General features: G+C 43.8%; 1 protein-coding gene across 9 annotated transcripts in view; it reads left to right on the top strand.

The window, feature by feature from the left end:
• The window catches only part of SEC23B (SEC23 homolog B, COPII coat complex component), a 54,569-nt gene that overhangs the window by 3,001 nt on the left and 25,548 nt on the right, over positions 1 to 26,020 (top strand). For 3 of the 9 annotated variants that reach the window (XM_055265261.2, XM_055265262.2, XM_063633905.1), the window contains exons 2-11: positions 720 to 954; positions 2,244 to 2,301; positions 5,988 to 6,074; positions 15,544 to 15,780; positions 16,062 to 16,147; positions 16,923 to 17,067; positions 17,506 to 17,664; positions 18,629 to 18,744; positions 21,823 to 21,946; positions 23,845 to 23,925. In XM_055265261.2, the coding sequence (XP_055121236.2) occupies positions 734 to 954; positions 2,244 to 2,301; positions 5,988 to 6,074; positions 15,544 to 15,780; positions 16,062 to 16,147; positions 16,923 to 17,067; positions 17,506 to 17,664; positions 18,629 to 18,744; positions 21,823 to 21,946; positions 23,845 to 23,925 (1,314 nt within the window). In that variant the 5' untranslated portion in view covers positions 720 to 733. The remainder of the gene's footprint in view (positions 1 to 719; positions 955 to 2,243; positions 2,302 to 5,987; positions 6,075 to 15,543; positions 15,781 to 16,061; positions 16,148 to 16,922; positions 17,068 to 17,505; positions 17,665 to 18,628; positions 18,745 to 21,822; positions 21,947 to 23,844; positions 23,926 to 26,020) is intronic. The other 6 variants (XM_063633904.1, XM_063633906.1, XM_063633907.1 and 3 more) reach the window with 4 other exon arrangements.

Below are 26,020 nucleotides of genomic sequence, written 5' to 3'. Positions count from 1 at the left end.
AAAAAAAAATCACTTGGGATGTAAAATTTAATAGAGGAAGAAAGGAAGGAGATTAGAGAGGATAGTTGGATGCTGAAACTGGGTTCAAGACTTACCCTTGAACAAGGGGCTGAAATTGGCTTGACTGATAGGACGTGTGATCTGTGAGGAAGTTTGAAGTAGTAGTATTTAACTACATGTAGTTTGGAGATGATCAGGTGATTGTAAACCTCCCACTCCTTTGATTTATTTTTAAGTGCTTGAGAGGAGAGGTGAGAAAGGAGCAGCGGTCAATGATAACTGTGCGGTTAACTGACTTTTGGGTATCGGATGGAAAAGAAATACTGTCATTCTACAGCAACAGGTTCTTGCCAAGTACTTAAGAAACACTGTGTTAGATGGGCCGGGTGCAGTGGCTCACGCCTGTAATCCCAGCACTTTGGAAGGCCGAGGCGAGTGGATCACCTGAGGTCAGGAGTTTGAGACCAGCCTGGCCAACATGGTGAAACCCTGCCTCTACTAAAAATACAAAAAATTAGCCAAGCGTGATGGCACATGCCTGTAATCCCAGCTACTTGGGAGGCTGAGGCAGGAGAATCGCTTGAACCTGGGAGGCGGAGGCTGCAGTGAGCTGAGATGGGAAAGAAAAAGAAACACTGCGTTACATGACCCATCTTCTTTTTTTGACATTTAGTTCAGAATTTCACGTACCATTAAGGTCATTAAAGTTTTATCTTCAGTTCCCTTTTAGACTATGGCGACATACCTGGAGTTCATCCAGCAGAATGAAGAACGGGATGGTGTGCGTTTTAGTTGGAACGTGTGGCCTTCCAGCCGGCTGGAGGCTACAAGAATGGTTGTACCCCTGGCTTGTCTCCTTACTCCTTTGAAAGAACGTCCAGACCTACCTCCTGTACAATATGAACCTGTGCTTTGCAGCAGGCCAACTTGTAAAGCTGTTCTCAACCCACTTTGGTATGGATTCTTTTGAAACTGGTAAAAATGATAAATACAATATATTATGAATTTTATGTGATGCTCATAAAAGTCATTAAATTTGGGCAGGTCATCAAATTTGTGATGAGTAGTAGATGATGAGCCTCTTAACGATTCTTGTGGTGAGTAGTAAGTGGTGAATATTTGTAGAAATCTCCCTGGCCTGATAATTCCAGATAAAATTGGAATCTTACAGGAATGAGGTAGAGGTAGAGGGAGAGGATTTGTAATTCACTTTTTTTTTTGCTGATAATCAGTTTGCTTTTGGCTTAACTGTAGACTTTATTGATTCCTCTTAAAGTAATTTCCCAAAAGAATTTGAAAGCTTAGACTGTCTTCTCATGCTTCCCTGGTACAGTGATGCTATATGGCAAGGAGAAGTAGCAGGCAGAAGAAATTTTAACTCTTAACAATTTGTTAAGTGTAATTTTTTTGTGTGTGTGCCTGAGATAGTGACCTATTTCTTTTAAATGTGGGCATTATTTGAAATGATTTTTAAACAGGTAGAGAGTGTCATAAAGTTTTTATATGAGGGAACATTTTTTACTTCATTCTCGTTGCTTTTATTTAATGTGCCCATATGTGAGTGCATAGCCACTGGTTATTAATTTTCTAAATGTAGAAAATAAGGGAAAAGTAACTGAAGCATTATCTTGAACCAATTTGAGGAAGTGAAATGTGCTTGCCCAACTTTTCTTAAAATGGGCTAAGTCAGGTTAAAAATCTAGAAGCATTTTCCTGTGTGTGAAATATGCTTTTAATGTTGGAATTTAGTAGTTTCACATAGCTGGACAATAAAGATGTTAGAAAAAAAATCATGAAGAGTATGTTAAGATAAAAGGCAAGAGAGAAATAACATATAATTTATATAAATCATGACATTTAAAAAATTAGGAAATTGGAAAAGAGAAAAAGAGATTTACTATTTCTTCACTGTGGCTGTTTGATGGAAATTTTGGTGTACTTAGCCAGAATTCTAACTGCAGTGAACGTTTTGCATACTCATACTTATGCATACACATAGAAACACTTATTTGTGTGATTTACTGAACTTGAAATTTACAAATAGGCCGGGCGCGGTGGCTCACGCCTGTAATCCCAGCACTTTGGGAGGCCGAGGCGGGTGGATCACGAGGTCAGGAGATCGAGACCATGGTGAAACCCCGTCTCTACTAAAAAAAAAAAAAAAAAAAAGAAATTTACAAATAAACGCTTTCTACCTTAAAAATAAAAGTGGTACCTACTTATAATATTTATCTTTCTCACAGTCAGGTTGATTATCGAGCAAAACTATGGGCCTGTAATTTCTGTTTTCAAAGAAATCAGGTATGTGAATTATTTTTTAAAAAGTTATATGTTTTATTTTAGTTGTATTATGAAAAAAATTAAGTTAGGTTGAATTTGTGTTTACATTGGCAGTGAGCAGTTTCTGCTGAACTCAGGGTGATAGCTTTTGTTAAGCAAAATATTGAATTTGAACATTTGTGGTTTATTCTGTTGAGCGGTTTTCTTGAGTCCTTGTCATTTGCTTGGGGCTGGCAGGGGCAGGGGGGCGTTCATTGAATTCCCTTTTCTTACACATCTTCTGTAGGCAGTGAATCTGTGACCCAAAGAAAGCACCTATTGTTCATATTTCTCTTGACTTCAGTATATTCTAATTGGATAGTGTACATTACTGAATTTTCATTTTCTGATCTTTCTAACTTTTAGGGTCCAGGTATCAGTGTTGAGCTTCTTTTGATTTAAAAATTTTAAAAGTACCAAACTAGAAGGAGCTCACAAATCACAAGAGAGACTTCTCTATAAAAGTAACTGTGCGGCCAGGCGTAGTGGCTCATGCCTGTAATCCCAGCATTCTGGGAGGCTGAGGTGGGTGGATCACGAGGTCAAGAAATCGAGACCATTCTGGCCAACATGGTGAAACCCCATCTGTACTAAAAATACAAAAATTAGGCCAGGCGCGGTGACTTAACGCCTGTAATCCCAGCACTTTGGGAGGCTGAGGCGGGCAGATCACGAGGTCAAGAGATCAAGACCATCCTGGCCAACATGGTGAAATCCCCTTTCTACTAAAAATACAAAAATTAGCCAGGAGTGGTGGCAGGCGCCTGTAGTCTCAGCTACTCAGGAGGCTGAGGCAGGTGAATCGCTTGAACCCGGGAGGCGGAGGTTGCAGTGAGCCGAGATTGTGCCATTGCACTCCAGCCTGGCAACAGAGCAAGACTCTGTCTCAGAAAAAAAAAAAAATTAGCTGGACATGGTGGTGCGTACTTGTAGTCCCAGCTACTCAGGAGGCTGAAGCAGGAGAACTGCTTGAACCCGGGAGGTGGAGGTTGCAGTGAGCTGAGATTGCGCCACTGCACTCTAGCCTGGCAACAGAGCAAGAGTGTCAAAAAAAAAAAAAAAAAAAAAGTAACTGTGCCTGTAGTGGAAATGTTCTAAAACTGGATTGTGGTAATTATTGCACAACTGTACATTTTCTAAAAATCATTGACTTGTATACTTAAAAGGAGTGAATTTTATGTTACGTAAACTATACCTCAATAAAGTTGTTAGAAAAAATTTGTGTCCAGGCCGGGCGCGGTGGCTCACGCTTGTAATCCCAGCACTTTGGGAGGCCGAGGCGGGCGGATCACGAGGTCAGGAGATCGAGACCACGGTGAAACCCCGTCTCTACTAAAAAATACAAAAAAATTAGCCGGGCGCGGTGGCGGGCGCCTGTAGTCCCAGCTACTCGGAGGCTGAGGCAGGAGAATGGCGTGAACCCGGGAGGTGGAGCTTGCAGTGAGCCGAGATTGCGCCACTGCACTCCAGCCCGGGCGACAGAGCGAGACTCTGTCTCAAAAAAAAAAAAAAAAAAAAGAAAAAATTTGTGTCCAGCATAGTGTACACTGTTCTAACAGATCTTAAGCTCTTCACATGCATTTGCTCATATGTTTGATCATAATTACAATTACTCATTCTCAGATATAGCACGTAAGTCTAGTGATGAAGAGAACAGTGTACAATTGATGACTGACCATAGGTTCAGAAACTATAAGCAGATGTCATTTAAAATGTATCTTCGTGACAGATTCAGAAATATATAGAAATCTTAAAAGCATTTCTGCTCCCTATTACATTTAGGATTAATGTCTTTGTTTAATATAATTTATTATAGAAATTCTAAGGCAGGGTAGCATAGCGGCTAAAGAGCCAGAGATCTGTAGCCAGACTGCCTGGGTTTGGCTCTCAGATCTACTACTTATTTCCTGTGTAACTTTGGGTAGGTCACTTAACTGCCTGTGCCTCAACTTCCTTGTCTTTAAAATTAGGATGATAGTATAGTATACCTATAGTCACTTCATGAGATTATTGTGAGAATTAAACTGAGTTAATGAGTATAAAGGACTTAGAACAGTGCTCGACACATGATAAGTGCCATATAAGTATTTGGTATTATTATGCTTACCTAAGATTGTCACCTGCCAATTTACAAGTATGATCTGCAAGTCTCTGTGTCCTAAGTGGAAATAATCTTTTGTAACCTTCCTAGCTGGACAGTGTAGGGGTTTTCTAGCTCTAAATGAACATAGAGCTGGAAGACGGAGGGATCAGGGTGATCTCCGTCTCCTTTGCTCCCTTCTGTGCAGCTGGCTGACTGCGTGGGTGAACAGGGCGTCTCCAGGTTGCTGGGAGGTGGCTGGTGTGTCTGTAGTCATAGATCGAGCTTTTCCCTGCTGGGAGCTGCAGTCAGTGGGCAGTCATGGCCAGGATGGGGCTAGAGTCTTCTGCTGGCTCTGACCGAGATTCCTGCTGGGGCTCGCATGCTCAGTTGTACCCTTCTCTCCCAACCAGAGGCCCCTAAAGCTGCCTGTCAGCTCCTCAGCCGCACTTGCATTTGGTCACTCTGAGGTCACTGGCCTGGAGTGATCATCTGCTCACTTTGGGGAGATGCACCTCAACTTGTATTTTTAATGTAAAGCTAAAGACTATTTGGATTATAAGCCAACCCACAAGCTGTGAATTTAAAACATTTGCAGAGAGTTTTAAAAACAAAGGAAAATGCCTGTGGCATTATGTTGACTGGAAAAAAACAAGTTCCACATTGTATATATGGGATGTTCTCAACTGTGCTTAAGTCTGGAAGGAAATCTGCCAGGAGGTTGACAGTAGCTGCCTCTAGGTGATAGGATTTTGGGGGTTTTTCCTGCCTTGTTTGCTTCTATTTTTCTGGACTTGCCAATTTTTCTACATTCCATATGTATTACTTTGTTGATAATAGCCAAAATAATAAACCTAAATAAAGTCTTTGGCTTTATTTAGACTATTGACTATTGATGAGATAGGTGAAATCTCAGCCTTTAATTTGCGGGGCAAAACTTAAGAAATGGTTTTCATTTGTGTGTTTTTGGCTAGGCATGATGGCTTATGCCTGTAATCCCAGCACTTTGAGAGACTGAGGGGAGAAAATCACTTGAAGCCAGGAGTTCAAGACCAGCCTGGGCAACATAAAGTGTGCTTTTAAACATTTAGAAGTTACAATAGCTTAAAACTGCTCTAAAAAGTATTTTTTGAGAAGATAGAAATGATATAAATATAAGGCAGAGTTAGAAGTTTTAAATGCTGATTTTTATGTTTTTGTAACGTGTCCTGTATTTTGTGCTTTCAGAATAAATACGTGGTCATTACCATTTTTTTTCTTCTTTTTTGAGACAGAGTCTCGCTCTCTTTCCCAGGCTGGAGTGCAGTGGTGCAGTCATGGCTCACTGCAGCCTTAACCTCCTGGGCTCAAGTGATCCTCCCACCTCAGCCTTCTGAGTAGCTGGGACTACAGGTGCGAGCCACCACGCCCAACTAATTTTTTTACTTCTTGTATGCAGACAGGGGCTCACAGTGTTGCCCAAGCTAGTCTGGAGCTCCTGAGCTCAAATGTTCCTCTCGTCTTGGCATCATTATCATTTTTACACATGGAAAATAAAAAGTGTAATATAGATATGCCAACCCTAATAAAACTGTTTCCTTCTTTTCAGTTTCCTCCAGCTTATGGAGGCATATCTGAGGTGAATCAGCCTGCCGAATTGATGCCCCAATTTTCTACAATTGAGTACGTGATACAGGTAATTTCTTTGTTGTGCATTTAATGAGCAATGTTAAATACTGAATTTCTCTTGAAATCCTTTGTCTTCCATGTCTCTTACCTGGGCAGGGGACTTAAAGCGGTGAGGGCGGCAGGATCCTAACCGTTAGGTTTGATGTGTGTGCATCTACTGGCATTGTTTTCAAGTCCTGACATTATAGAAGGCTACTAAAAAGGTAGAACTGATTAAATTCCAAACCTGTTCTCTGTAGCCTTCTTCATCTCAGATGATGGTACTCCATCATTTAGTTGTTTAGCTTCAGAACCTTAGACTTATCCTTGACCTCTCTCTTTCATGTTCCATATCAAATTCACTGGAAAATCCCATTGGCTCTATATTCGAAATTTATCCAGAATCTACCCACTTCCCTCTCCCTACTACCAACTGCCCTGGGCCAGCCACTGCTTCTTACTGGAATCTCCTAATTGTTCTCCCTGATGTTACCATTACCTATTTATACATTATTCTTCACCCAGCAGCCAGAGTAATTCTTTTTTTTTTTTTTTTTTTTTTAACAAATTGTATTTATTCATTTATTCAGTGAGGAAAGTTTGTTTTGCTTTCAAATATTGGCCTTTATGAATAATGCTTCAATGAATATAGCTGTTGAAATAACTGTTTACCCATAGGTTGGAGGTTTGCATTTCTGCTACATTGTGTTTTATTGGAAAACTTGTCTGTCTTTATGCCAGAACCAAACTGTTTTTATTACTGTAGCTTTGTAATTTGCTTTGAAATTAGAAAAGGTGACATTGTTTCTTTTTTTAAACATTTTTGGGCTCTTTATTGTCCTTTGAGATTCCATATAATTTGTTAGTTACTTTTTCTATTTCTAAAAAAAAAAATTGTTAATTGAAAAGGGATTGCATTGAATCTGTAGTTCACTAGGCAGCATGAACATCTTCACAATATTAAGTCTTACAACCCTTGAACATGAGCATGCTCAAAAGTGAGTTTGATTTCCATATATATGTTGATATTTTTGCTTTCTTCTGTTATTGATTTCTAGTTTTATTCCATTTTTATCAGAAATAATTATCTCACATGGTCCATGTGAAGAGACCACCAAACAGGCTTTGTGTGAGCAACAAGGCTCTTTATTTCACCTGGGTACAGGTGGGCTGAGTCCGAAAAAGGAGTCAGCAAAAGGTAGTGGATTATCATTAGTTCTTATAGGTTTTGGGATAGGCGGTGGAGTTACGAGCAATGTTTTGCGGGCAAGAGGTGGATCTCACAAAGTATGTTCTCAAGGCTGGGGAGAATTACAAAGACCCTTCTTAAGGGTGGGGGAGATTACAAAGTACATTGATCATTTAGGCTGGGGCAGAAACAAATCACAGGTGGAATGTCATCAGTTAAGGCTATTTTCACTTCTTTTGTGGATTTTCGGTTGCTTCAGGCCATCTGGATGTATATGTGCAGGTCATAGGGGATATGATGGCTTGGCTTGGGCTCAGAGGCCTGACATTCCTGTGTTCTTATATTAATAAGAAAAGCAAAACAAAATAGTGAAGTGTTGGAGCGGTGAAAAAATTTTGGGGGTGGTATGGAGAGATTAATGGGCGATGTTTCTCAGGACTGCTTTGAGTGGGATTAGGGGCAGCGTGGGAACCTACAGTGGGAGAGATTCAACCGAAGAAAGATTTTGGGGTAAGGGGTGATGTTGTGGGGTTGTTAGAAGGAGCATTTGTCGTATAGAATTACTGGTGATGGCCTGGATGTGGTTTTCTATGAATTGAGAAACTAAATGAAAGACACAAGGTCTAAATAAGAGAAGGAGAAAAACAGGTATTAAAGGACTAAGAATTGGGAGGACCCGGGACATCCAATTAGAGAGTGTCCAAGGGAGTTCAGTGTAATTACTTGTTTGGTTGGTGAGTTTTTGGGCTCTATTCTTGACAGAGTACTTTTTGTTAAGTTGGAGGCTGAGCTTGGTGCGGTGTGTTTTTAAAAGACCATTAGTTTGTCCTACCTTTCCTGAAGATTGAGGATGGTAAGGGGTATGAAGGTTTCACTGAATACCAAGAGCCTGAAAAACTGTTCGCGTGATTTGACTAATAAAGGCCAGTCCGTTATCGGACTGTATAGAGATGGGAAGGCCAAACCGAAGAATTATGTCTGACAAAAGGGAAAAAATGACCGCAGTGGCCTTCTCAGACCCTGTGGGAAAGGCCTCTACCCATCCAGTGAAAGTGTCTACCTAGACCAAGAGGTATTTTAGTTTCCTGACTCGGGGCATGTGAGTAAAGTCAATTTGCCAGTCCTGGGCAGGGGCAAATCCCTGAGCTTGATGTGTAGGGAAGGGAGGGGGCCTCAACAATCCCTGAGGAGTAGTAGAATAGCAGATGGAACACTGAGAAGTGATTTCCTTGAGGATAGATTTCCATGATGGAAAGGAAATGAGAGGTTTTAAGAGGCAGGCTAATGGCTTGTAATGGAAGACATTATGAAATGACAACAGAATAGAATGGGCCTGTGAGGCTGGAAGGAGTTTTTTGTTTTTTTTTTTTTGGTCTAAGAACCATCTGCCTTGGGTGGAGAGGGATTGATAGGTGGAAACTTCAGTGGGAGAGTAAACAGGAGTGACCAATGAGAAGGAGAAAAACTGGCCATGAGGGACAGAAGTTGGAATGCTAGCTGCTCCTTTAGCTACCTTATCAGCAGAAGCGTTGCCCTGGGTGATGGGATCTGATGCCTTTTGGTGTCCCTTGCAGTGGCCCTCCAGCTTCCTTTGGAAGTAAAGCGGCCTTTAGAAGAGTTTTTATTAAAGAGGCATTAATGATGGAGGACCCTTGTATAGTGATTGTCTTTCTGCCTATATAACAGCATGGTGATGCAGGATATGGAAGGCATGTTTAGAGTCAGTATAATTATTGACGCGTAATTCCTTTGCAAGAGTGAGGGCTCGAGTTAAAGCAATGAGTTCAGCTTGCTGAGAGGTAGTGGAGAGGGGCAGAGCAGTAGCCTCAATGATAGATGTGGAAGATACTATAGCATGGCCTGCCTTTGCTGTTGTGTGGCAATTAGGCCTGGTGGAACTGCCATCAATAAACCAGGTGTGATCAGGGTGAGGAACAGGAAAGAAGGGAATATGGGGAAATGGAGTGAATGTCAGGTGGATTAGAGAGATGCAGTCATGCGGGTCAGGTGTGGTATCAGGAATAATGTGGGAGGCCGGATTGAAGTCCGGGCCAGGAACAATGGTAATTGTGGGAAACTCAACAAAGAGTGAGTACAGCTGAAGGAGCTGGGGAGCAGAAAGTGTATGTGTCAGGTGTGAGGAAGAAAATAGATTTTGGAAGTTATGAGAACTGTAGAGAGTGAGTTGAGCATAGTTTGTGATTTTGAGGGCCTCTAAAAGTATTAGGGCGGCAGCAGACACCGCACGGAGACACCATGGCCAGCCTAAAGCAGTAAGGTCAAGTTGTTTGGACAAAAAGGCTACAGGGCGCGGTCCCGGTCCTTGTGTAAGAATTCCGACTGTACAGCCCTGCACTTAGGCTGTGTGTAATGAAAAGGGTTGGGATGAGTTAGAGAGGGCTGGTATGGGGGCAGTCCCTAAAGCTGTCTTCAAGGAACGGAAAGAGGAGTGGGGAAAGGATTTAGGATCTATGGGGTCAGCTAGGTTTGCTTTTGTGAATTTATATAATGGTTTAGTCAGGATGGTAAAACTAGGTATCCAGAGGCAGAAGTACCTAACCAGGCCTAGGAAGGAAAGGAGTTGTTGTTTTGTAGAAGAGATTGGGGTTTGGGAGATTAGTCAGACATGGTCAGCAGGGAGAGCACGTGTGTTTTCATGAAGAATTATGCCGAGGTAGGTAATAGATGAGGAAGAAATTTGAGCTTGACTGAAGTAATGGGGGCTGTCCGCGAAGTCTCGCAGCAGTAGAGCCCAGGTAATTTGCTGAGCCTGGTGGGTGTCAGGGTCAGTCCAAGTGAAAGCGAAGAGAGGCTGGGATGAAGGGTGCAAAGGAATAGTAAAGAAAGCATGTTTGAGATCCAGAACAGAATAATGGGTTGTGGAGGGAGGTATTGAGGATAGGAGAATATATGGGTTTGGCACCATGGGGTGGATAGGCAAAACAATTTGGTTGATAAGGTGCAGATCCTGATAAGGCTTGTCCGGTTTTTGGACAGGTAAAATGGGAGGATTGTAAGGAGAGTTTGTAGGCTTTAAAAGGCCATGCTATAACAAGCGAGTGATAACAGGCTTTAATCTGTTTAAAGCATGCCGTGGGATGGGATATTGGCATTGAGCAGGGTAAGAGTGATCGGGTTTTAATGGGATAGTAATGGGCGTGTGATCGGTTGCCAGAGAGAGAGTAGAGGTATCCCATACTTGTGGGTTAAGGTTGGGGGATACAAGACGAAGATGCGAAGGAGGCGTTGAACTGGGGAAAAGGGCAGGAATGAGGTATGGCAGTAGCCTAGGAATAGTCAGGGAAGCAGATAATTTAGTTAAAATGTCTCGACCTAATAAGGAAGCTGGACAGGTGAGGATAACTAAAAAGGAGTGCATTAAAGAATGTTGTCCAAGTTGGCACCAGAGTTGGGGAGTTTTAAGAGGTTTAGCAGCCTGGCCGGGAGTTTTAAGAGGTTTAGTAGCCTGGCCGTCAATACCCACAACGGTTATGGAGGCAAGGGAAGCAGGCCCTTGTAAAGAAGGTAATGTGCAGTGGGTAGCCTCCGTACTGATTAAAAAGGGGACGGACTTACTCTCCACTTTAAGAGTTATCCAAAGCTAGGCGTCCGTGATGGTCTAGGTGGCTTCTGAGGCGATCAGCAGCGTCTGTCTTCAGCCGCTAAGCTGAGAAGATCTGGGAAGGAGTCAGAGAGCCTTGGGCCAGAGTTCCAGGGGCTCTGGGAGTGGCTGCCAGGTGAGTTGAACAGTCCGATTTTCAGTGGGGTCCCACACAGATGGGACACGGCTTAGGAGGAATCCCGGGCTGTGGGCATTCCTTGGTCCAGTGGCCAGATTTCCAGCACTTGAAGCAAGCTCCTGGGGGAGGAGGTTCTGGAGGAACCCCTGGTAGCTGCGGTTTAGACGTTTGGAGTTCTTGTGTGGTGAAGATGTGGCTGGGATTTGTCTCACAGTCGAGGCAAGGAATTGCAACTCAGAAATACATTGCTACTTGGCTGCCTCTACTCTATTACTGTACACCTTGAAGGCGAGGTTAATTAAGTCCTGTTGTGGGGTTTAAGGGCCGGAATCTAATTTTTGGAGCTTTTTCTAATGTCAGGAGTGGATTGGGTAATAAAATGCATATTGAGAATAAGACGGCTTTCCTCTGGGGGCCTTCCTCTGGGGTCTAGGACAGTAAAGCGTCTAAGGGTTGTTGCCAAACAGGCCATGATCTGGGCTGGGTTTTTATATTTGATGAAAAAGAGCCTAAATGCTAACTGATTTGGGAGAGGTCAGATAAAGAAAAAAGGAGCATTAAACTTGACTATGCCTTTAGCTCCAGCCACCTCTTTAAGAGGAAATTGTTGGGCAGGTGGGGAGGGCTAGTCGTGGAACGAAACTGTAAGCCAGACCAGGTGTGAGGAGGGGAGGTGATAGAAAGATTATAGGGTGGGGGAGCAGAGGCTGAGGAAGAATTGGGACCTGGCTCGGCCTGGTGAGGAGCAGCCTGGGGAGAAGGGGAGAGGTCAAATGAGTCCGTAGAAAAGGATTCAAAGCACTTAGAGCTTGGGGTGGAGACTGAAGGGACAGGAGAGAAAGAAGAAAGATTTGGGATGAGTCGCACTGGGAGCAGAGACTAGGGAGGGATCAATGTGTAAAAGAATGCCTGGACGTCAGGCACCTCAGACCATTTGCCCATTTTACGACAAGAATTATTTAGATCTTGTAGGATGGAGAAATCAAAAGTGCCATTTTCTGGCCATTTAGAATCATTGTCGAGTTTGTACTGGGGCCAAACGGTGTTGCAGAAGAAAATAAGATGCTTAGATTTTAGGTCAGGTGAGAGTTGAAGAGGTTTTAAGTTCTTGAGAACACAGGCTAAGGGAGAAGAAGGGGGAATGGAGGGCGGAAGGTTGCCCACAGTGAAGGAGGTAAGTTTAAAGAGAAGGGTACAGACATGGAGTAGGGGGTGGGGAGCAGCCCTGGGCTGCAGTGTGGGTGAGCAGCCAAAGCAGGAGTCCCTGCAATTGACTTGTCACCAAGGGAATGTGGGTGAATGACCAAGGCAGGCATCCCTGCAGAGATCAGACACCAATGGAATGTGGGTGAATAATCAGGCAGTCATCCCCACAATGATTAAATGCCAAGGGAAGGCTGTCTTCCTGAGTCCGTGACCGGCGCCGGAGTTTTGGGTCCACGGATAAAATGTGTCTCCTTTCCACCCATCGTCTGGGAAGTGAGGAGTGCCTCTGCCCGGCCGCCCCGTCTGGGAAGTGAGGAGCGCCTCTGCCCGGCCACCCATCGTCTGGGAAGTGAGGAGCACCTCTGCCCGGCCACCCATCGTCTGGGAAGTGAGGATCGCCTCTGCCCGGCCACCTATCATCTGGGAGGTGAGGAGCGCCTCTGCCCGGCCGCCCCATCTGGGAAGTGAGGAGCGCCTCTGCCCGGCCGCCTCGTCTGGGAAGAAGTGAGGAGCGCCTCTGCCTGGCCACCCCGTCCGGGAAGAAGTGAGGAGCGCCTCTGCCCGGCCGCCCCGTCTGGGAAGTGAGGAGCGCCTCTGCCCGGCCGCCCCGTCCGGGAAGAAGTGAGGAGCGCCTCTGCCCGGCCACCCATCGTCTGGGAAGTGAGGAGCACCTCTGCCCGGCCACCCCGTCCGGGAAGAAGTGAGGAGCGCCTCTGCCCGGCCACCCATCGTCTGGGAAGTGAGGAGCGCCTCTGCCCGGCCACCCATCGTCTGGGAAGTGAGGAGCGCCTCTGCCCGGCCACCTATCGTCTGGGAAGAAGTGAGGAGCGTCTCTGCCTGGCCGCCCCGTCTGGGAGGTCTACCACGGAGGCCAGGGGCAATGTGGGGGCTGGACGTGGTGGCTCACGCCTGTGGTCCCGGCACTCTGGGGGACGAGGCGGGTTGATCACTTCGGGCTAGGAGTTCGAGACCAGTCTGGCCAACTTGGCGAAGCATGAAAAATACAGCAGACAAACCAACCAACCAACTCAGTGACAACAAAACTGGTCTACCCTGGAGTCATACTCTAATTTTTTCTATTTTCCTCCCTTTCTGATCCTTTATCCCACTTTCTTTTTCTTCCTCTTCCTTCTCCCTCTTCTTTGTCAAATAGAGGATTGAGTTATTATCACTGATCCATATAAAGTCCCTCTCTCATTTATTTTAACTCCCACCCCCCATTTTTATTCCCCGACTTCCCATGTGCAACCTTCCTAATATGTTTGATACGCATCTTTTTGTTTGTATGTATTTTTAGAAAATGTTTATTGTTTATGTGTGCAAAAAAAATTAATAAAAAAAAAAAATGTGTCTCCTTAGTCTCTACTAGAGAGGAAAAAGAACTGGAATTGGAAGGACAGGGAGATTGAAGGGTAGCAAGAGAGGCTGGAGAAGAGAGTGAAAAGACCGCTTACTTGATTTGAAATTGGTGAAATGTTCCCTGGGCTGGTTGGTCTGAGGACCTGAGGTCGTAGGCGGATCTCTTCACGGAGTGAGGGTGAGGACAGGGGACTGGTCTCCTGAAGGAGTCCCTCTGACCCGGGTCTTCGGCACCAAATATCTCACGTGTCCGTGTGAAGAAACCACCAAACAGGCTTTGTGTGAGCAACAAGGCTGTTTATTTTACCTGGGTGCAGGTGGGCTGAGTCCAAAAAAGGAGTCAGCCCAGAGTAATTCTTTAAAAACAAATCAGCCCGGCACGGTGGCTGACGCCTGTAATCCTAGCACTTTGAGGGGCCGAGGCGGGCGGATCCCGAGGTCAGGAGATCGAGACCATCCTGGCTGACACAGTGAAACCCCGTCTCTACTAAAAATATGAAAAAAAGTTTAAAAATTAGCCGGGCGTGGTGGTGGGTGCCTGTAGTCCCAGCTACTCGGGAGGCTGAGGCAGGAGAATAGAGTGAACCCGGGAGGTGGAACTTGCAGTGAGCCGAGATCGTGCCACTGCACTCCAGCCTGGGTAACAGAGCGAGACTCCGTCTCAAAAAAAAAAAAAAAAAAATCATGTTACTTCTCTGTTCAGAAAACCCCAGTGGTGAAAGCGGCTTTCCTTTACCCAGGGTAAAAGACGGTTTCCAAAGCCCCACGTGTTACCATTCCAACCCCAGTATCTGCTAGTGTCCTCGTTCAGCCCCGTGGGCCTCCTTGACTCTCCTCAACTGTGTTAACACTCCTGCTTGAGTACCTCTGCTCTAGCTTTTCACTGAGGCTGGAGCTCTCCCCTGTATCTGTGGTGCTCCTTCCCTCTCTTCCCTCAGGCTTTGCTCAAACATTACTTTCTTTTTCTTTTTCTTTCTTTCCTTTTTTTTTTTTTCTTTTTTTAGACAGAGCCTCGCTCTGTCACCCAGGCTGGAGTGCAATGGCATGATCTCAGCTCACTGCAACCTCTGCCTCCTGGGTTCAAGCAATTCTCCTGCCTCAGCCTCGCAAGTAGCTGGGATTACAGGCGAACCCCACTACGCCTGGCTAATTTTTGTATTTTTAGTAGAGATGGGGTTTCACCATGTTGGCCAGGCTGGTCTTGAACTCCTGACCTGGTGATCCACCCACCTTGGCCTCTCAGAGTGCTGGGATTCAGGCATGAACCACTGTGCCTGGCCCTCTTTTTTTTTTTAAGATGAGGTCTTGCTCTGTTGTCCAGGCTGGTATGTAGTGGCGCAACCATAGCTTACTGCAGCCTCAAATTCCTGGGCTTAAGGGATCCTCCTGCCTCTGCCTCCTGAGTAGCTGGGACCATAGGCATGTGCCATCATGCCCAACTAATTTTTAAATTTTTATATTTTTTTTGTTAGAGATGGGGTCTCTCCATGTTGGCAGCCTGGTCTTGAACTCCTGTGCTTAAGCAATCCTCCCATCTTAGCCTCCCAAAGTGCTGGGATTACAGGCATGAACCCGGCTCATATGCTACTTTCTAAATGAGGCTGCCCTGACTTCTCTGTTTAACAGTTGACTCTGCCCTCTGCCTCTCCTCCTGGTGTTTGCAGTCCCCCTTAACCTCTCCATTCCAGAAAGTTTGCTCCTTGAGGCAGGTAGAAGTCTTTGTTTTTTCTGTTCACTGTGTGTCCCAGGACCTGGAACAATGTCTAGTATGTAGGAAGTATTAAAAAATGTTGGCTAAGTTGTTGGATACAAATAGTTTTTATGTTTAGTTTGATTTAATAGAATCTAAGTCATTTAACAAGTTAGAGCTTTGTATAGATGTCCTTATCTCCTAAAACTAAATATAGATGAAGACTTACGATTTTCATACCTAATTTGCCTTAAAAAGTGCTGGTTAAGTCTGTTTGTATATTGATCATTATGTTGTTTTTCTTTGCCCAAAGCGAGGTGCTCAGTTCCCTCTGATCTTTCTCTATGTGGTTGACACATGCCTGGAGGAAGATGACCTTCAAGCACTCAAAGAGTCCCTGCAGATGTCCCTAAGTCTTCTTCCTCCAGATGCTCTGGTGGGTCTGATCACATTTGGAAGGATGGTGCAGGTTCATGAGCTAAGCTGTGAAGGAATCTCCAAAAGTTATGTCTTCCGAGGGACCAAGGATTTAACTGCAAAGCAAATACAGGTTTGTCCCTTACTTGTACAGGAGCAGAAACAAGGACTTTTCTCTTAAAAGAGACTGGGGTCTCTTTAAAAGAGCCTGTAGCCCAGGCTGGAGTTCAGTGGTGTGATCATGGCTCCCTGTAGCCTTGAATTCCTGGGCTCAAGCCATTGGCTCACCTCAGCTTCATGAGTAGGTGGGAGTAGAGGCGCATGCCACCATACCCAGCTGAGGACATTTCTTAAAAATTAGTCATTCACTTTTAGTGTCATTGGAAATGAATCTTTTTGGCTTTTTTTTTTAAGGATATGTTGGGCCTGACCAAGCCAGCCATGCCCATGCAGCAAGCACGACCTGCGCAACCACAGGAGAACCCTTTTGCTTCAAGCAGGTGAGATCCCAACGTGGAGTGTTACACGTACTGTGATGGACATGCAGATGATCCATGGGAGTAAGAGAAGAAAAATATTAGAACATGTATTTTCTTATTATTAGAGAAAAAGATAAATGATTAAGCCTAATCAATATTCAGTGTTTTGTCAAAAAGGTTTTGAGACCACTGTGCTCAATTGCTGTTTTTAGACATTCCACATCTGATGTCTTTTTTGATGCTTAAGTAAAACTGGAAAAACTGAAAAGACTTCTTTCATGTGTGCTCAAACATACTTATGACCAGGTATTCACTTCACTCAGCCCATTGAGTGCCTGGGGCTGCCCTATACTGAGCTAACAAGCTTGATAAAATGCATTGCCTGACATGCTGAAGACAACCTCTTACTCCCAAGGCTTAAGAGAAGCACAGATTAGAATGATGAGGAATGATGAAGATTGTCCACGTAAATGGACCTCACATAGACTGAACTCGTGTTAGGCATGTCCTTAGGATTTTTTTCCTGCCTAAAAATTAATTAAACTGAATTGCTCCTTTTCAAGACAATTTTTTTTCCATGCAACATATGTAAATTGCTAAGTACTGGGCTTTATATTCCTCAATAAAACTGCTTTAAATTGTTTTGTGTTAGTAGAGAGATAGCTTTGAAGAAAAAAATTACCAGTCATTTACTACTCTGAATAATTGTCTTGAAGAGCAGTAATTTTGTGGCACCTAGTTGAAGACCAGAGTACTTTATTCAATCTGGGTTGATGTGTCTGTTAAAATCTTGCAGATTTCTGCAGCCTGTTCACAAGATTGATATGAACCTCACTGATCTTCTTGGGGAGCTACAGAGGGACCCATGGCCAGTAACTCAGGGGAAGAGACCTTTGCGATCCACTGGTGTGGCTTTGTCCATTGCTGTTGGCTTGCTGGAGGTAATTTAAAATTTACCAGGACCTCTCAAATCATACAAACTTGCTCTCAGAAAATATATTTGTTGGCTTTGTTTGAAAATCACTTGTGATCTAAGTCAACCGTCTGTGTTAATGTATCAGAAAGCATTTGAGGCATCATTATCATTCACGTTGAGGGAGCCCCTCAACATTTTGAAAATGCCAAAAGTTTTCATTGAAAAACTAAGAATTAGAGCAATAGGGAGCACTCACAGCGAATTAATAAAAGTGTGCAAACCCATAAGGTTGGAAGAAGGCAAGTGCTGCTTTTTTGCGTTATCATCTATATTATTCTGCAGTATCACCACTTTTTAGAACAGCGGGAGAGAATGCATCTTTGGAGTATTTCTATTGGGAAATTGAAGCCATACTCAAAGGTGGGGCTGTATACTTCTAACATGCTGCCATTGGCTATTTTAGGGCACTTTTCCAAACACAGGAGCCAGGATCATGCTGTTTACTGGAGGTCCCCCTACCCAAGGGCCTGGCATGGTGGTTGGAGATGAATTAAAGATTCCTATTCGTTCTTGGCATGATATTGAGAAAGATAATGCACGATTCATGAAAAAGGCAACCAAGGTAGGTGCTCTTGGGTATGGGCTGTAATTCTGAAAGCCCATTGTCAGGTTTGGGCTGCTCTGGAGTGACAGCTACTTTGCCAAGGTCATGTGTCATGGTCAGCAAGATGCTGTTTCAGAGACAATTTTCCAATCTTAGCTGCTGTTAAATTATTGCTCCTACTTTCAGACCATAATTAGAGTGGGTGGCCTTAAAACTACTCAAAAGGTTTTGAGATTGAAAACTATATTTTTATTTTATTCGGATATTTTTGAAAATGATTTCCAGGCCGGGCCCAGTGGCTCACGGCTATAATCCCAGCACTTTGGGAGGCCGAGGCGGGCAGATCACTTCAGGTCAGGAGTTCAAGACCAGCCTAGCCAACATGGTGAAACCCTGTCTCTACTAAAAATACAAAATTTAGGCCAGGCAGGGTGACTCACGCCTGTAGTCCCAGCACTTTGGGATGCCAAGGCGGGTGGATCACTTGAGGTCAGGAGTTCGAGACGAGTCTTGCCAACATGGCGAAACCCCTGTCTGTACTAAAAATACAAAAATTAGCTGGGCAAGGTGGCATGTGCCTGTAATTTCAGCTACTCGGGAGGTGAGGCACGAGAATCCGTTGAACCTGGGAGGCAGAGGTTGCAGTGAGCTGAGATCATGCCACTGCACTCCAGCCTGGGTGACGGAGTGAGACTGTCTCAAAAAATAAATAAAAATACAAATACAAAAATTTGCTGGGGATGGTGGCGCATGCTTTTAATCCCAGCTACTTGGGAGGCTGAGGGAGGATGATCACTTGAACCTGAGAGGTGGAGATCGCACCACTGCACTCTAGCCTGGGCAACAGAGAGAAACTCTGTCACAAAAAGAGAAAAGAAAATGATTTACATATTTTTATATTTGATTGCCTCCTTCGGTATATTCAGGCATACCTTGGGAATAATGTCACTGTTTCCTAAAGATAGCTTTCCTCTCTTCACAGCACTATGAGATGCTTGCTAATCGAACAGCTGCAAATGGTCACTGCATTGATATTTATGCTTGTGCCCTTGATCAAACTGGACTTCTGGAGATGAAGTGTTGTGCAAATCTTACTGGGTATGTTGACAGTGAAAACCTGGGCAGAGTGACAGTGTTATTTTAAGGAAAGAGAAATTAGTGATGGAGCCATAGGAATGGCAAGGCCAACTTAGAGAAGCTTTCAGGTAGCTCTGGGCTATGGTTTCAGTGACTGGGGAGGGCCTGTGGGCTCCTTGGAGAGGAAAGTAGTGATTAGTAGGAGGGCTCAAGAGTTCACTACAAACAAGTTGTTTCAGAGTAACTTCATGTCTTCCTTAGAGTTGTTAACACTTTTACAGAGACCAGGCCAGGAAACAAGCAGCATGAACTATCTGGCCTTCATCAGGACACTTCCTTTTGAGAATTGGGGAAAACAGGGTCTGAATGCTGAAACAACTAGGAGAAACCTGGCTACGTGGCCATACTTTGTGGCTAACTCCAAGTGCACTCAGCCTAGAGATTGTACTGACTCAAAACCTAAGTCAGTATTGTATTCACAGGCCAGAGTGTGGAGCAGTGGTTCTCAACATGTGGTGGTATCCAGACTTGCAGCCTTAGGGGCTCCTGGGAACTGATTGGAATTGTATATTTCTAGGCCTTACCCAGACCTCCTGAATCGGAAACCCCGGGAATGTAGCTCTCTAGGAGATTCTGGGGCACATGAAAGTGTAGGAACCACTGATGAGCACTGGTCTGTAGCTGGCTACGTATTGTTATCACCAGGGGAACTTTAAAAACTACACTTTCTTTAGGTCTTGTCCTCAGAGATTCTGATTTAATTAGCATGAGGTGCAGCCTGGGCATCAGCATTTTAAAAGTTTCTCCCATGATTCTAACATAGAGCCGAGTTTGAGAACCATACAGCATCTTGAGCCTCACTCTAGACCTGAATCAGAACCTGCATTTGAACAGTATCCCAGGTGATTTGCATGTACAGAGGTTTGAGAAGCATCATAGAGCTGTGGAATGGGCCTGAGAGTCTGCATTTCTAATAACCCCACAGGTGATGCTGCTGGTCCCCAGTGAGTAAAAGGAATAGAAGGTAGAACCATAATCAGTTGGAGTTGTCCTAGAGAGCAGCAGATGAGTTGGGTGATAGAATTAGGGTCCCAAATGATACTGATATAGCTATCTCAGTAATCCACGTTTAATAGTATGAATTCCTACCAGGGCCTTCCAGGAGTTCTGACTCGGAATGTCCATAGAAAAGCTTTAGTGTATTTGTGAGCATCCCTTAGATTGTATGCTAGAGTTTGTGAATTTTTTCTGTGAAGAGTTACCATCTGTTGCACACATGTGTTAGTATAGCTCAAGGTGAGCCAACAGTGTGGGATGACTTCCAGCAAAGGCTAGGTGATCCTAGGCTGCGCTATAGGAGGAGATTATCTTCAGGGAAGACCATATTCTTGGTTTCTTTGGTGCTAGTCACACCTTATCCAAATGCATTGTTTTCTGTTCTGAACATTGCAGTTTCAAGGGGCAATAGGAGATGAATTGGAGATGTTTGAAGAAGAGCAGTGGTGGATAGTCCTGGAAACTGTCATGTGAGGAATGATTGAAGTAGCTGGAAAAGATTAAGCTGAAGACACATGGGGGTGTGAGAACTGTATTCAGCATTTGAGGGACTTTCCTGTGAAGGAATCTGATTTGTTCTGTATGTGACCAAAGAGTGGAACTAGAACCAAACCAGTGGGTGGAAGCTGCTGGCAAATGAAATTTCATTCAATATCAAGAAGGGCCTTTCTTAACAGAGCTGTTCAAACACAGAATGGACAGCTCAGGGAGGAAGCTCCCAATGCTGGAGGAGTTCAAGCCTAGTCTGGATGTAACTTGGCAGGTATTTTGCAGAGGGGTTGGTTGAGTGTTAGTATTAGAGTTGTGTGAATGTCACAGAAAACCCAAAATAAGTTTATTTCTCTGGCGGTAGGCAGCCCGGGGCTAGTATGTTGCTTTCATCGTCATTAGGGGCTGAGGCTCCTACTAAGCTGCTCTACCACCATTCATATGTCATCTGTGGCTCAAGACAGTTGCTGGAGCTCTAGCCATTTACAGCAGCAGGAAAGAGGAAAGGTCAGAGAAGGATTGCTCTTCCTGGAGGAACACACTCCACATATAAAGGACACAGCAATAGTCAGAACTCACATGCCAACAGAGGCACATGGCCATAGGCAAGGCAGGCTGGAAAATGTCATTGTTCCAGGAAACTAAGGAAGAGGTAGATATTTGGTGCCAAAGAGCTGACTCCTCACTAGACGGTTCAGACACTCCGAGATGGCCGGACCAGATGATCTTTCTTGTGTTCTTCAAGATTCTGAGATCTTGTTTTATGAATGACGTTTGGAGGCATAACTTGTGTCAAGCTGTGCTTTTCTGTCCAAATGCATGAAATGCTGACATTTTGCACAATGTTTTCCTCTAACTTCAGTAAGGGATTAATATTAATACTCATGAGTTGGAAAAAATAATTATTGTAAAGTCAAGAATTCAGTGTTTTGGGGCAGTAAATTAACCTGAAAAGGATTTCCCACAGGCCTGGGTATTTTCCCATACCAAAGAACTGTGAGAGGAATTAGAGCTGTTCTTAAGGCTTCTGTTTAATGCTTTAGAAGTAGTTTCTTTGCTAAGTATGAATTTAACATGCTGTTTTTTATTTTTTTAATTCATTTTATTATTTATTTACTTACTTATTAATTTTTTTTTTTTTTTTTTTTGAGAAGCAGTCTTGCTCTGTTGCCCAGGCTGGAATGCAGTGATCCGATCTCGGCTCACTGCAACCTCTGCCTCCTGGGTTCAAGTGATTCTCCTGCGTCAGCCTCCTGAGTAGCTGGGATTATGGCTTCTAATCTTTGTGTTTTTAGCAGAGATGGGGTTTCACGAATTTGGCTAGGCTGGTCTTGAACTCCTGACCGCAAGTGATCCGCCCTCCTCGGCCTCCCAAAGTGCTGGGATTACAGGCGTGAGCCACTGTGCCCGGCCTGTTTTTCATATTTAAATTAATCGGCACCTGTGGGGACCTGGTTTCTTTTTTTCTTTAAATTATTTTTGTAAATACTGAGGGAGCATCTGAATGGCTTTCAATCTTCCTAATACTCACTTGATTCTTTTCTTCTTACCTAGAGGCTACATGGTAATGGGAGATTCTTTCAACACTTCTCTCTTCAAGCAGACATTCCAAAGAATCTTTACTAAAGATTTTAATGGAGATTTCCGAATGGCATTTGGTGCTACTTTGGACGTAAAGGTACAGTAGACTTTTTTTTTTTTTTGATGTGGACTCACTGTACTGCCCAGGCTGGTCTGAAACTCCTGGCCTCAGGCAGTTTTCCCACCTCAGCATCCTAAAGTGCTGGGATTACGAGGCATGAGCCACTGTACCTACCTGGCCATACTTTTAAAACTTCAGTGGAATTATAGTGTTCTTACTTTTTCAATCAATATCCAGACTTCTGGCAACTTCCACCTGCTGGACACGAGCATGTAAAAGCCAATTAAAAGGATCTCAACCAAATGGCTATTAAAAGCATGTTATTCACTTTATCCCTTTGCTTCTTGAGGATGACCTATATATTTATTTATGTTCTAAGTAACGAGCTGCCTGGTTCCCCCTCAGGCTCTGCTCCACCCTGCTTCAAGGCAGTAGGAGATAGAAGAGGAAGTAGGGTGGGTGTTATGAGCAGCAGTGTGGCCTGAGGACTGGGGCAGCCACACGGTGGTCTGCGTCCACCCAGCCATCAGCATGGCTCACTGCATTGCACAGAGCCATGGTTATGTTTAATGTATTCCTGAAGAATAGCCAGAGTGCTCTAAAATAGACAGCATTGGGCCAGGCACGGTGGCTCATGCTTGTAATCCCAGCACTTTGGGAGGCCTAGGTGGGCGGATCACCTGAGGTTGGGAGTTCAAGACCAGCCTGACCAACAGGGAGAAACCCCATCTCTCCTAAAAATACAAAACTAGCTGGGCGTGGTGGCACATGCCTGTAGCCCCAACTACTTGGGAGGCTGAGGCAGCAGAATGGCTTGTACGTAGGAGGCGGAGGTTGTGGTAAGCCAAAATCCTGCCATTGCACTCCAGCCGTAGCAATAAGAGTGAAACTGTCTCAGAAAAAAAAAAAAAAAAAGACAGCATTGTGAGATTTTTTTTTTTTTCCATGTAGGGACTCATGGCCCTGATACAGCTGATTCTAAGTCATTGAGAAAGCATTAAAAGAGGGTGTTAGGCCAGGCACGGTGGCTCACGTCTGTAATCCCAGCACTTTGGGAAGCCAAGGTGGGGTGATTGCATGAGCTTTGGAATTACAGACCAGCCTGGGCAATATAGCACAATAATATAGCACAATAATAGCACAATAATCATTTGTGTCTACAAATGATTTAAAAAAAAATTAACCTCATGTGGTGGTGCACACCTGTGGTTCCAGCTACTCAGGAGGCTGAGGCAGGAAAATCACATGTGCCCAGGAGTTTGAGGCTGCAGTGAGCTATGATCATGCCACTGCACTCAGCCTGGGCAACAGAGTTGCCGGTTGATGTGGCAGGTAGGGGGCTGTCATTAGAAGATAGGATTGGCATTATTACTTGGAGAATTAGAGATAATTATTAAATCATCTAGGTTAAACTTTAAACCATAATCTTAAATGTTTGAGGGTTGTCTTTTAAAGATGGACTTTTGAAATGAATTCACATTTTAAAAATCTAAGTATGTTGGCCTTGTCATTATATTGGAGTTCATGAATTAAGTATTTTTAAAGCAACACAAAACAGTATGTTCTCTGATTAGGAATATGCAAATAATTATGGATATATATGAATGTGAATATATTCATATAAGGGATTGGAAAAGAATGTACTGTTGTTAGAATTGTTATCTACGTGTACAGTAATTTCAAAGTTTAAAAAGTAAGTTGTGAGAGTTGAAAATGCTCATGTTTCAAGTGTTTCTAAGGGCGGATTTTATTAAAGTTCTAATCACAGTGGCTGAGGAAAAGTTTGTAGGACTAAGCATTTATGATCCCTGTGGAGTTTTCTCTTGGCAGAATAGTAGTGTTATATTTTCCCTCTAAGCTTTCATTGTGGCCATGATGAGAGCAGGGTGGATTGAAGTGATCTTTAACTTTACACTGTCACATATTTGTTATAGACCTCTCGGGAACTGAAGATTGCAGGAGCCATTGGTCCATGTGTATCTCTGAATGTGAAAGGACCGTGTGTGTCAGAAAATGTAAGGAAAACAACTCCATCACCCTCACCTCCTGCCCTGGATTTAACCCATCAGAAGTGTCAGAGCATGATGATCTCACATGTGTCACCTGTTGGATGTGTCTGCAGTGACAGGAGAAGGGCTAACCCTCATTGATGACTATACTCGGAGAGGTGGTGTTATTCCATCTGTTCATCCAAAGGGTTAGAGAGAAGGAAACTGAGGCTCAGAAAGGTTCAGTATCTTGCTCAGGGTCAGAACTGACATGAAGGAGCTAGAGCCCAAGTGCCCCTGACTCCACCGCCCATGGTCATTGTGCCAAAGCCACGGCATGCTGTTCAGCACAAGGCAAACATTCAGCACAGTCCTTCCAGAGTAAGCCTATTGCTCATTGCCCTTAGAGGTGATACCTTTCTCTCACTCAGCTAATAACAAGCCTTTTACAACAGAGACCACCATGAGTTGGTGTGGAAGTGGGTGACACTGCTGTGTGTGCAGACACTGTTTTCTCTAGTAATAGATTTTGAGAACAGTTCAGTTATCATTTGGGATGAGCGGCTTTGCTTATTGTCCACTTCCTCTGATTATACTTTACTTGCTAGGAGGCAAACCATTTGGTTTGGCAAGGCCTCTCTAAGGTGGTCCTGGGCTGAGGTTACACAGTCATGTTCTTCCCTCATTGTCACCGTCAATGGGAGGGTAGACCATAGAGCCAGATGTGGATCCAAGGTGCAGGTTTACACCCCGCACCTGGCCCAAGCAAAGGGCTTATTTGCTCTGTGATTCAGTATCCTTATCTGGCAAATGCAGATAATAGCAGTGCCTACTCTACAGCATTGTTAGGAGGTTTAAATGAATTGGTTCAGGTGAAGCAGTTAGTTCCTGGCACACTAGAAGTGTGGGTCTTCTTTCATGTTGTCAGCGACAAATGTTCTTGGGTGACCACATAAATTAAACTTTTGTTGAGCTTGGCAGAGGCGAGGCGATTTGAGAGCATATTCCTGTAGCCTTCTGAGTGAGGCAAATTGCTGACCTAAAGCCCATCTGATGAGTCATTCATTACCCCCAGAGTACTAAGGGGCTTGTACCCCTATTTCCTGGCAAGGCTTTGGAAGACTGCCTTGTTATAAAATATTTTTCATGGACTTAAAATCTGCATGCTGAAGGCTTCTTGAAGTAGTTTAAGAAGGTATTTTTATGAATTAGTACAAACTAATTAATATTTCTAGTCGAATTCAGCCATGAAAGTTTTGTTTGGGGAATGAGGATGCAAAGAATAGGAAAATACAATTTTCAGACATACTGAGAAGTTTAAAGAAGAGTATGATGAATTTCTGTATACCTACCATTTAGTCATTGATTGTTAACATTTTGCCATAATTGCTCTGTTGTCTTGTTTGCCGCATTTGCTTTATCTGATTTTCATTTATTTGCCACATTTGATTTATCAACTTTTTTTTGCCGACCTTTGAAAATAATTTGTAGATATGACAGTCCTTAAGCACGTCAGTATGCATCTTCTAAAAATAAGGATGTTCTCCTACCATGGTATCATTATCAAACTTAAGAAAATAATAATTTCCTAATATCTAGTTCATATTTTTTGCCTAATTTCCCCCCAGATGCCCTTTGTAGCTGTTTTTACCCCAACTGGCATTGCATTTGCTATTATAGCCTTCGTAAAGTGAGGAGTTAGGGTTAAAGGTGTGTGTACATTCAGGCGAAGTCTTTTTGCCAAGCATTCTTCCTGGGCAGTGTATACTTTATGCTTGTGTCACATCCAGAGGCACTATATCTGCTGTCCCATGTTAGATGTGCTGAGTTAGATCGCTTGGTGATGGTGGTAACTGCCCCACTGCCTTTCTACTGTAAGGGAACACTTTCCCCCTTTGCCATTAGCAGGCAATCTTTTAAATGAGAGTGTGTAGTACAATATGAAAATCTTGTTTGCCAACAGCCTAATGGTTTTTAGCATCCATTGATCTTCACGCAAATCAGTTTATTTCTTTGGGGATTATAAAATGGTCATTTCCTAGTTGTCTTTATCATTTCTCCAATAAAGGCATCTAAAGGGCAAACGTTTAAGTAAAGAATTTGTGTATCAGTGAGAAAATGA

Source organism: Symphalangus syndactylus, chromosome 24 (genome assembly GCF_028878055.3).
Source record: "Symphalangus syndactylus isolate Jambi chromosome 24, NHGRI_mSymSyn1-v2.1_pri, whole genome shotgun sequence".
Classification (NCBI taxonomy): domain Eukaryota; kingdom Metazoa; phylum Chordata; class Mammalia; order Primates; family Hylobatidae; genus Symphalangus; species Symphalangus syndactylus.
The sequence above is the reverse complement of the archived record's forward strand: the minus strand, read 5'-3'. Positions and strand labels throughout refer to the sequence as shown.